The 12,894-nt window shown below is 37.1% G+C and overlaps 1 protein-coding gene across 4 annotated transcripts in view; it reads right to left on the bottom strand.

Annotated features, from left to right (window-relative positions):
• The window catches only part of SLC11A2 (solute carrier family 11 member 2), a 614,374-nt gene that overhangs the window by 121,162 nt on the left and 480,318 nt on the right, over positions 1-12,894 (bottom strand). For all 4 annotated transcript variants that reach the window (XM_044083456.1, XM_044083455.1, XM_044083459.1 and 1 more), the window contains one exon: positions 858-1,007. In XM_044083456.1, the coding sequence (XP_043939391.1) occupies positions 858-1,007 (150 nt within the window). The remainder of the gene's footprint in view (positions 1-857; positions 1,008-12,894) is intronic.

The following is a 12,894-nucleotide window of genomic DNA, read 5'->3' as shown; positions in this document are numbered from 1 at the left end:
AACAAATGAGACCCCATTAATGAACTATTTAAATCATAATTTTTAGAAATTAAACAAGATACAAAACAGTGTAGTATCAAGTATTACAAGTGCTATAAAAGCAGCCTTCACATCAGGAGCACCAGTACTTTCTGCTTTCACTACATATTATATTACAATGTGGAATCACCTGACTATCCATTATAAGTTCTACAAGTAATACTACAGTGTCAAAATGCTATTAGCGTCACAACAGTGTGTGTTGTGCTTAGTTAATCTTATTACTTTTTAATTCATCACTAAAATATGATGCAAGAAAGCATCATATGGTGTTCATCAACTTTCAATTCTCAGACAGACTGCACAACATTTATAAGGAGGGAGGGAGCATCTAGCACAGTAAAAAAAGCAAAGTTTGCCTTACATCCAGGAGGTCACTACATCTTGTGCTGGCTGAACTTAGTGTAACTTTAGGTGTAAATTTTCAAAAATAATTTCACAGGCAGAGATCTCATCAAAGGGGTCTGTAGGAGAAAGAGAACAACGCTTGTATGGTGTATTTCACATTATCTAATCCCTCTAGTTTCCTAGAGTCAACAAACTTCCTAAAGATGAGTCGTAGATATTTAAGCTACAGAATGACTTTATATTCTCTACTTAATCAAAACCATACAAGGGAGCAATAACTTCCTGCTTCCTGTAATACACTTTTTATATCTGAGTATGACGTATTGTAAACTGCAAGCCTGACTTTGGTTGCAACACATTGATATGTTGCTGCATTATACTTCCAAAGGTAATTTCAGAAAGCAGTACAATCATATTTACAGGCAATTCCACCAACAACTGTTGGGAGTAGGACCCAACAGATGTCTTACCTGCAAACTCTGTAACACATTCAGGAAATCATTCATGCCAGTCAGCTCTGTCACATCTTGGAAAACTGCAACAAACAGTGTTGGTGTGATGGCAATGGAACGGGTCAACAGAACTCTGGCAAAACGTGACCATTTCAGATCCAGAAATCCCTGCAACAAAAAGGTATGTAGTCAGTGAAGGAAAAAAACAACTTAGTCACTCCTCCTAGAAATCTAAAATAATGTCTGACAAATCTTTGTAAGTAGCAAATTACCTAGATGTAAAGCTTAACGTAAGAAATTAAACAAAACCTAGTACTATACATTTAACTTTTCTCACTACGTCAGTCAGCATCATCTCTCAGAAAAGCAAACTGTCACTTCCCAAAGAGTTTTTAAAACACCTGCGAGTTTTCTTTTTTTTTTTTTTTTTTTTTTATGAACCATCACTACCATTGTTTAACTTATTTGAAAATGCCACAGTTCAATTTTTGTATGGTACTATGGTATGGAAAAAGGAAGTAGGCAAAGCAAAGCAGATGCAAGATAAAAGAGTGACGCCCCAGGGGTACACAGTCTACAGGGAGGGATTATACAATGCAACAAAGCAGAAAAAATGAGGTCTAGAATGGAATAAGAAGAAACTCTGACATAGTTCACAAGGGTACAGTGGAGCACATCAAATGCAACTGAGAGGAAGGAGATACAAGGTTAATAGAAGGCTGTGCACAACTCAGCATGAATAGACAGGCCAATGTGGCATACTAACCAGATGAGATGAAAAGGCCTGGGTGGTTAGGAAAAAGGGGGAATGGTCAGAGTGGAATGAAATGCTATTGGAAGATAAGACAGAAGTTAGATGCCACAGGGAGGACAACTGGGGTTAATGAGACATGGGACCGGAATGACTGAGGCAACAGCAGAAGGAAATGGTAACGCTAGGTATGAGGTCATAACAATTTTATGGATTCTAGGGTAAAACAGACAGCAGTGAGGACAAGAACTAGTGAAAGGATTAAGGGAGACTGGAGATGCAATGAAACCAGTAAGGGGGGAGCACAGGCAGAGGCAAAGAGGGGGGAATATTACAATGGGGACTGCATGGGGGACAAAGGGAGTTCAGGAAAGAGGACATGGATTAGGGCAGAGAATGTAACAGACAAAAGGCTGAAAAAGTGGAGAGAGAACACAGAAGGAAGATAATGTGCTGGGGGGCTGGCAATAGGGATTGTGTTACAGGACTCTACATTATGCCATCGAAAACTGGTTACTTAATGCCTACCTCCTACTCAACCTCAGGAAATAAAACAAGTAATGTTCACTTCAGAGCATGACTCACAAAAAACACTCGCATTATATCACCTTGAAAAATAATACAGCTTTACACTTAGTATCACAAACTCTGACACAGCCTTAAGAGTTAGCATCACAAACCAACCTAAATAGCTGTCAGATGAAAACATGAATAATGGCGACCACACTGAGTATCTTATAAGATACACACACAAGAATCTTGGTGTTCTCTACAGGTCAAAATCCTACCTCACCAATAAGGGTATTAAAAAGAGCATCCACCTACCTCCTTCTCTTCTGTTTGCAACCCCCAACTTGTAAATTTATATTCCACTATAAAGACAAAAGTAGACTAACGCTATAACAAAAGAACCAAGTTCGCTAGTACCTTCCCCTCTTACTCCCACCACTGCACGCTCCTAAAACAACTGAATTTGCTACAGCTGCCTCACCATCTAACCTAAACGTAACTAACTGTTCAACCTTTAGTCTACAAACCTGAAAAGTGCCTGCTCTAAAAAAACATCCTACAACATTACTCACCAACCAGATGGCTAAAATCCGGCAACAAATCACCTCTGAACACAACTAAATTATGCAATGCTGCTGGGAACTCCCTCTACTCAAACTGTGCCACCAAATTATGGAACACCATCCCAGTCTACGTAAAACTGATGGACAAACCATTAAAAGTGAAGATATTTAAATAATTTCTAGATAGGTTTATGCAGTACTCCTGACTAGCACAAGAAGTCAACACTCGCAACAGCAATCTTTATTCACTCAAAAAACTCTACAGCCTCCCCTTTATATAGCTTCTAACTATCTAACCATTAACTCCAACTATACTTTCATATTCTTGTATCTCCACCACCCCTTTCACTACCGCCTAACAAAGTCTTTCCTCCCATTTACTATTGCCAAACAAATCCTTTCCATCCTCTTAAACTTAATGAAACTGATGAAGGTAGAAAACATGAATAGCATATAATTTCTCTTACCAATTATCTTTGGTTTTGTCTCTTGCTAATCCACGGTAGAAATAAAACAGAAACTTGCACTAAGAGAATGCATATTATTTGCAGAAATCCTGCGTGCTCTAAGTGCATTATAACCATAAGTGCTATTTCCACCTAAACTCTCTAATTGTATTTGACTTGCAGAATTTTTTAGTTTGTTCTAATTTAACTTAATTTAATTTTAATTCTATTTTAATTACGTTATTGCTTCATAATCTCTAGCCATCTAACTTGTATTTTTTTAAGGTTTAATTTCATATTTGTTTTACAAAAATTTTATCCCATACATCTTACAGTCGCGGTGGTGCAGCAGTAGCATTGTTAACTCACAGCAAGAGGTTCTCTCGTTCAATTCTTGGCTGGAGCGTCTTCTGTGTGGAATGTGCATGTCCTCCCCGCGGTCGAGTGGCGTTCGAAAGACATGTGTAGAAGGAGCCAGTCATTAGTGGGCCAGAGTTCCGCTGTGGCGACCCCTAACCGGGAAAAGCCGAAAGAAGAACATCATCTTACAGTCCAATTGCTCCAAGTCATATTACAGTGTAATAGTGAACAACTGTATTTTATACTTCACTGTCTTAAACACTGTTTTGGTGTTGAGCTTATCGTCCCATGTCTCCACTGGAAAGGGGAATGTCACGCAGCCAAGTCAGACTTTTCAGGTAAACAGATGTTTAAATAAATACAAATAAAAACTCTTAACAGGAAGATCAGGAAGCCCTACATGGTGGTTCATCTACAAGTGAATGACCTAAAAGGGAAATCAGGAAGTTTGCCAGAACAAGGCAACAACAGGTAAAGTGCTAATGTTAAAAAGCGGACAGGTCTGTCATCTTTCTCATCCTTGTGAAGTATCCATCAATGGAACCTTTTTAGGAGGAGTACCTGAGGCTCAAAACTGGGTCCAGTACTCTTTTCCATATTCATTAACGACCTACCTTTTGACCTACCAACCCATAACTACATACATTTACAAAGATGATATCCAAGAGTAATAAGTCAAACAACACGTTGCAAGAAAAGTTAAACTGGCTTTTTAACATTCACCTCATTTTAAACTGCAAAAAATCTGCTACTATGTCATTTTGGATTCACAAAAAACTTAAATGCAATCCCACATTAAACAGTACAAACCCCCTCAAAGTAAATCACTGCCTAAAGTTACTGAAAAAAGGTACGTAGGTACAACTTTGGGCTAACAACTCACCTTTGCTCCATGTGTACAAAACATCATAAAAGTAGCAATCTGTCAACTTGGGTTACGATACAAATATTCTTGCCCACTCCCAAGAGAATGTACAAAAGTTGTAAAATTACAAATGATAATGCCCAAAATAACCCTCTCTGTTTCTGTCCGTCTGTCACTCTCCCTGTCCATCTGACTGTCCCTCTCCCTGTCCATCTGTCTCTCTCCCTGTGTCTGTCCCTCTGTCTCTCTCCCTGTGTCTGTCCCTCTGTCTCTCTCCCTGTGTCTGTCCCTCTGTCTCTCTCCCTGTGTCTGTCCCTCTGTCTCTCTCCGTGTCTGTCCCTCTGTCTCCCTCTCTCTGTCTACTCTATCACATACATTGCAACACAGGCAGTCAAGATATTACCTAAGCTCCTCTACAGACAATGCCATCTACTTGCAATGACTCCATTTCAACAACACAATATGTGAAAAATCCCTTTCAAAACTTGCACCTGAGGCATGGAACACACTACTTAAAGAAAGCCAAAAACAGAATTAAGTAGTCAAAACAAAGCTACTTCAATTTCTTAGAAAAAATATAAGTGCCAATGTTTTGACAATGGCTAAACAAGCCTATATCAACTAGCTCATATTTGCACAACTAAATACTGACTTCAGAATGAATAAGAAATAAAAAGATTTAGAAATAGGAAGTTATATTCAAGAAAAAAAGGCTGCAGATCAACATGCCAAACAGTGTGAGCATAGAAGACAAAAGTTGGAAATATACATATGAGATAGGACATTTTTTTTAACATGTAATAGGTGGGAACAATAGCTATTTACCACAATGGCTATGCTATCCATATTATCTTGGAACATAAATGGCCTTATAAGCATAGTCACAAAGGTAAGTACTGAATTACATTGAGAAAAGCAGAGTGCACATAGCAATGTTGCAGGACACGTGAGGAAAACAAATGAGTATGTGAATTTGACAAAGAAAAGATTTCAGAATGGATACTCAGCAGAATATCATGGACAAAAGAAAAAGGGAGTAGTTATACTAATTGCTAGAGGGGGTACAATGGTGACAGGAGTGGAAAAAATAAACAATTGTAAATTTGTAGTAGTAAGGAGTTACTGGTGAGGGAAGTAGATTACACCGACATGCATTTATATTCCACCAAAAATTGCTATTAGGGAGCTAAAGAAGATTTTAGTCCACAATCAGCTTTTGGTAGGGAATATTACTTATAAGTATGGACTGGAATTTGATTTGCAGCAGTGAGGATGTATCGGGGGACCTACAAGGAAAGTAAAAAAAAAAATGGTTGATTTCTGAAGAAATGTATTCAAATATTTGGTATGGATGATGCGAGTTCAGTAGCAGGAACTCCGAATTTACATATTCCCCATTGTACAATAACTGGGCTACACCAGAAGGAAATATTTCAGAGGAACATGTGTATTAAATTGACAGCTTCGACACGCATCCAATAACTATTTCATATCATGTACAGATAAGCAACACAAAAATGCAGGGTAATGAAGTAAAAATGAGACACTGACACTTTCCCATCTACCTGTTAGAGAGTAATTTAAGGAATCGGTAGTGGAGATTATGCAAGAGTTGGTAGGGAAGACAGAAATGTCTTCTGAAGTTACAGCTATTGAGTGGGATAAATATTAATGGAGTTTAAAAATAAGGTTGAAAAAAGACAGAGATATTGTTAAGAAATAACAGGAATTACTTAGGCAGGCTGGCAAAGTTTAAGAACTGCAGAATAAGCAGAATCTCATAAAACAAGAGGTGCAAATGCAGAGTGCTAAAGAAAAAATATGGGAGCATCTGGATAATATGCATGAGTTTAGAAAGATTGCTATTAACCAACTATTTTTTGATAACTCCAAAACAAACTTTTAGGAAAACTACTGATTCTCGGCTGGAGTGCCTTCTGTGTTGCGTCTGCATGTCCTCCCTGCGGTCGAGTAACATTTAAAAGACATGCAGGTAGGTGCGTGCGTGAATGGGTGTGCCTTCTTTGAAGTTTGGGCATTGGGCTGGCACCGTAAAAATCTACTACCAATCATCAGTGGACCGGAGTTCTGCTGTGGCGACCCCTAACTGGGAAAAGCAGAAAGACTTAGGCAACAGAAAGTAGAAAGGGTTGTTGCCAAACTGAGGGAGCCTATAACAAAAAAATAAATATATAACCAGAAATCCTGTAGAGGTATTAGATATATTTCGGAAATTATGAAAATTTGTATAAAGCAGGGAAATGTGAAAATCAACAGAGTGCACTAATGGAAATATTTATAGAAGACTTAATTATGCCAAGCTTAGAAGTAGATGAGGCTCAACAGTCTCGTTAAGATAAAAAATACCAATGGCTCACTTAAATGTAGAGTTTAATAAACAAAATGCAAGCTTTCACACCATACCAGTACTTCATCAGGCATTAAAAAATTTTTCACATACAATGCTCAAATAATAAATGTTCACAGTCATATGTTATAAAACGTACACAAAAAACAAACCAATTTAATCTAAAATGCTTACATTTCAAAACAGATTTAATTGGCACATCTTCATTTAAACCAGGAGTGTGGTCAGCTCTAAAAAAGGAAATCCACCTATACTCTTCCCTCTCAGTTAAAGAAACAATGTCAACCCCTGTAATATTTTAAGAACAGTTAACACTATAAACTCAAATCTATGGACAACACCCTTGTTCTTAGAATGCTGGTATAAAGCACTTGCACCTACTCCTCTCCTAATATCTGACAAATGTTGACATATCCTTTCTTTTAATTTTCTATTGGTAACACTGATATAGAAAGCTGTATACTCCTTATTAAGACATGAAGAGATAAGGAAAAAATGATGTAAAAGCAAGCTTCAGTAAAGTCATATAGAACAGATGGCATTCCTGTGGAAGTTTTGAATTTAGGAGGAGAGGAAGTGAAAGATCTGTGAGATTTTATTTTATAGCATTTTAAAAGGGGGGGCACTGACAAGCTCGAAGAAAGCTGCAGTGGCTATAATACCTAAAGACAGCAATGGCCCATCAGACAAAGCTTCAATATAGGCCCATTTCACTTTTAAACTACGATTATAAATTGTTTATGTATACAACAGCTAAAATAATGGTAAAGGTGTTGCCAAAATTGATAGATATGGATCAATGTGGTGGTGGTGGTGGTGGGAAAACATTTGATATCAGTAACACATTGATGATCCAGAAGGAAGCAGAATGTAAGAAAAATACCACTGTTGTTGGCAGGCCTTGATGCATTTGACAGAGTAAGCTAACATTTTATGTGTAGGGCAATGGAATCACTAATTCCTGGAGACAATAATAAGAACAATTAGAAGGATATATGAAGGATCAGACTCGTACATTAAAGTGGGAATATTAAATATTAAACTGTGCTTGAATACAGGAACCAGGTGGGGGGGGCATCTTTCCCCTTTGCCATTTGCTTTACATTTAGAGCCACTGGCAAATAAAATAAGGGACTCAGAAGTTAAAGGATATAATTGGTACGGTAATCTAGAAAAGTTGCCTTCAATTGCAGACATTACCTTGTACCTGATAAATACAGAAAAGGACATCAGTATTGTGGAACATTTGCAACAGTTTCAAGACTTTTTTTGAGGTATTAAATTAATGAAGATAAAACAAAGGCTATAGGTATAAATTATGAACCCCCACACGAATTGGCTCAGCAATACCCATATTTATGGGGACACAATAAGATGAAGTATGGATTAAAAAGACCTATTTTACAGCAGCTAAGTATATACATGTAGGAAAAGACTAAACAAAAGATAATACAAAAACTGAAACTGGAAGTGCTTGCTCATGGATATGGAGAGCAAGATACAAGCAGTGAAAATATTTTAGTCCCTTTAGTACAGGTCATGCATATGTTTATCAATCAGAGAAGTTGTAGACAATAATTACAGACTTTATCTGGGAGGGAAAGACGGCAACAGTTAAGAGGGATAAGTTGATCCTTCCAATAGAACAAGGTGGTGTAGTATTACCTGATTTGAAGGGATGTTTTAGAGCTACACAGTTGGGACTTGTATACATAACACAAGCAGAAGGCTACAATTCAAACTGGAAAGGGGTGATAATGAAGCAAAGAGAAGGTCAAGAAAGAGAGAGTGAGCGTGGGATGCTGGAAACAGATCATTAAGGAGAATAGTAACATCTATACAAATTATATTTACAAAGTAGCAGAAAGCATTCTAAGAATTAAGTCAACATGAGAGTGGAGAAAGGAGATTTTGCCAATAGGGCTGACTGCAAGTATGGGTATAGAAAACAGGCAAGACAGAGCTGGAATTTACTGGCAAGGGAACCAAGGTATTGGGGAGAAAAAACTAGAGAAGGAAAAGTAACAAGAGTGGGATGAGGCCCAAGACAATGTTTGGACTGCAAGCTAGAGACCCCTTTCCCTACCAAGGATTGATAAGAGTTCAGGCAAAAAGAAAGGGACAGGGGGATCTTAAGTGAAGGATCTGTTCTGGCAGAGTTTTTAGTCGAATCTAGTACAGAAGCAAAGGTTAAAAAAAAGAGATAAATTTGTGAGGCATATACAACATTGCAAGACAACTATAAGAATCAGAGAATATTAGAAAATATTGGGAAGAGAGACTGGAAAAGGAATTTATAAGAGAACAATGGGAGGACATATGTACAGCCCCAAAGTATGCAACAAAGTCCCGAAGGCCTAGGTAGGATACTTGCTTGGAAGTATTTGCATAGGTATTTTTATAACCCAAGCAGACTTCAAAGAATTTTCTTCTCAAGTAGATAACAAATGCTGGTGTGATGGGGAAGAAAGAGGTAACTGGAAATGTGTTTTGGGAGTATAAGGAGTTGGCAAATTTTAAAAATTCCTTACAGAGTACATTGTCAGAAATGTTGGGAGAACAAATATCTGTTACTAAGGAAATGTTTATTTTGTGGTTTGACACGGGATCTGAACTGCCAAGACACAGCAAAGTCTCACTAAGTTTAATTCTGTCAGCTACTGAATAAAGCACGTACTAGGAAATGAAAATAAAAGTCTAAACCAACTATATTTGAGGAATTGAGTATTAAAGAGATACAAGAATTGGAAGAGGGATCTTTAGAAATGAAGGCACAAATTACATAGAAATAAATGGAAACTGGGGGAATAATACATGCTGAATAATGTTGAGATGGAAAACAGAGGTTTCAGTGAAGGTAGGAATTTGCAACTTATGTAATGTTTGACTGATGGTAGGTGTAAAGAAAAGATATGTGATCTACATCTATGAATGAAAAAAAAATGTTAATATATATATTTTTTTTCTGTTAACATACAAAAGCATGCGTCTTAAGTGATAAATTAATAAAGGTGTTTTAAAAAAAAGAATAAAAAGGTTGCAGGCAAGTCTTGCAGTACTTCACAAAGTTGGCAGTCTCCATTTTCTCTCTGTATACTGTAGTTAAATAAAAATATTTTATAAGTTAAACTAGGTCATGCAAGACAACCTTTTAAGAAAAGGTGTGTGAAGGTATGGTTTATCACACGATAGCAGAAGAGATGGAAAATGTTTAAACTATGAGGCTACAAGAGAAGTTTATTAGTGAGCAATGCAAACTGCTAGCTCAACCATAGGGATGTGGTAATGTACAAAAAAGTTAATTGCAGGACACCATTATAGGAAACTGGCATGATTTATATCATTTAACTGGACTGCTGGCTTCATAAATATGTAGCATACAACAGCAGGAAAAGTTGAAGACAATGTTTTTGCATGATCAACAAGTTACCAAGGCATCAAATAAGCAGCAGGTTGGTGAAATTCAGGAAAAGACAGCTGAAGCTGCTGAACAGTTCTGAACAGATGGACTGTGTTTAACAAGGACTTTAGTTTCTACGGAAAATAAATTCCGTAAGAAAATGTTGAGATTGATATGAAGTGTTGAAAGGAGAGGAGCAGACAGATTTGCTGGACTTTATTAAAGCCAAGCTGGTGTCCCAGGGTGATGAGAAAGTGATTAATTTGCCACTGATCCCAAAAGAAAGGAAATATGGGAAACAGAGTGATCCAGGTTTGTAACTTAGTATGAAAAAAGAAAAAAATAATCCTTGCACTTGGGCTGCTGGAAAAAAACAAATTACTGTAGCTGACCCATGCCTGTAGACAATGATCACTGTAAGTGCCTGTGAGCAATCTGTTGAGGCTATTAAGGACTGTAAAAAAGTAGAAACTGAAACACACACTGACTTGTTCTGCTGAATAAAGGTGTTTTGGACTGATGGACTGCCAATATTCATGAATGCAATGGAGATGATGGTTAATACAAGAGAATTACCTATGCAGCTGCATCCTTCAAGATGGACTACAGGAATTCTGCTAATTCAAGATGGATGTCAAGTTCAGAGGGCGTGGAGGAAGAGTGGGAAGAGCTGTATGAAATAAACAGGAAAGGGAAATGGTTTGTATGTTCAGTGGCAAGTGAAGGATTTAAGAGGAGGAACACTTCCACCTTAATGCATTGGATCTTTGTTCACAAAGTTTGTGTGTTTAAATATTATTGATCATAGCATGAAGGACCATTCTGGATGGATGTGTTCAACATGGCTGCATTTGCTGCCAATGGACACACACAACAAGAATAGCAAACTACATACCTAAGACTAGAGTAGTAAAGTGCATGCCATGCCATGCACAAAAGAGGAAGGCAGTTTTAAGCTATATTTTTTCAGGATGTGAAAAGAAAAGTAAACACTACCTGGCAATGGATACATGATGGTACCTCTTGCATGTTAATACCTAGAACTTAAGACATTTATTGGCATGTCTGGCAGATCTGAGAAGCAGATCAGACAGCAAACTAATATACCTTCCTGGGTATTTTAATCACAAGTAAGGACTAGTTTACATATATTTGTTAACCAGACTAAAATAGTGATCTAAATGGCCTTTTTTCCAACTCTGCTCAGGAGCACTGTCTGGTTACATGAATTGCTCAGAGTCACAAGCAAAAAAGGCTGAAGGGATCAAACTGTGGACAACAGGAAACTGCTCAGTAACACCTGGACTAACTGACAGACTGCAGATTGCAAATTAAAATAATTGTGTTTGATAATACTGCATCACAAGGTGTAAATGTAATTTTATTTTATTTTTGACTCACTTGGCAGAATTATGGCTTATCAAATTAGTACGTGAAAAAGATGATTTGATTATAGAGTGCTTTTTCACTAAGAAGAATCCTGCAAACATACTATGCATTACGGCTTCTGTTAAAGATAAAGTATAGTTGTGTAAAGATCTTACCATAACTTTAGATGTCCTTCTCTTCTATATGCTGCTGTATCTATAACATGAGGAAATCTGCCTCTGGTCGACTTGTGCATCCGGACATTTTACAAAAGATAGTTGCTATTGCGTGGGACGTCACATGTACCTCCACAGTAGAAACTATCTTTTGTAAAATGGTGGGACATACCAGTCGACCAGAGGCATACTCCCTCATGTTATGGATACAACAACATATGAATAGAAGCACATCAAAATTATTTGAAATTTATCATAATGCTGTTTTCCATCACAAGAGAATTCCTATGATTAGAATTTTCTGATTGCAATGTGACTGTGCAAATTGCAATGCACTGTAGTAGGGAAGTATCTATATTAATATTAATTTATTGTTAAGACTTGAGAGATACATTTGTCTAGAAATATAAAATGTTATGTTTGTAATGGAAATTAATTCTGCCATGATAAATTGCATACATGTTTAGTTTCAATGGTTAAAAAACTATAAAGATTTTCAAAAAAAGAATAAAGGTTGCAAGTATTATCTTGCATGTCAAGATTAATGTCACAGCAACCTCTAAGAACAAAGTCGTACATAATTGTCCAAACACTGCTTTCTTAAAACAATGTACTTATTATATATTACACTAACAGAAAAACCCACGAACAATAACAAGCATAAAAGAACACAAAGTGAAAACAAAGCACTCCGATCACAAAAGGAATGAATAAGTGGTACCATGGCTCATAAGGGCCAGACCAGGCTATATTTAAAGGTTAAACTCACAAAATAACATCAGGCTAGTGAGGAAAAAAAAAAAAAAAAAAACAGTCAAGTGAAGAAACAAGGGCAGAAATAATTTGTTCAGTATCATGTCTTTCCTCTGCTGTTACACTCTCATCGCCGATGTTTCACCCTTCAGATATCTCCTCAAAATGTGCCAAATTATTCACACTAGTATCTGTGTCACCTAATAACTGATACCTACTCTGAAGCTTCAGGTCAAGAGACAGTGAAAAGGATTTTGATCTCCAAAAGTTAACAGCACCTTGTGACTGTGACTGAAATACACAATTCAATTCTATATAAAATCTGTTTTTGTCACCTTTTCATTTTTATCTAACAAGAGAACTTCACAGCCAGATGCTGACCTTTGGTAGGAGGCAAGATTCCTTTCCCTGTCCTATTCAGCTATGTAATCTTGAAAACCCTGATTAGGGATTCAGCTACATCACTTTAACATTCCACCTAAAGTGGATACAAGT

The sequence above is a fragment of the Protopterus annectens genome, chromosome 9.part0 (genome assembly GCF_019279795.1).
Source record: "Protopterus annectens isolate FY-2018-M chromosome 9.part0, PAN1.0, whole genome shotgun sequence".
In the NCBI taxonomy this organism is placed as follows: Eukaryota; Metazoa; Chordata; order Ceratodontiformes; family Protopteridae; genus Protopterus; species Protopterus annectens.
The sequence above is the reverse complement of the archived record's forward strand: the minus strand, read 5'-3'. Positions and strand labels throughout refer to the sequence as shown.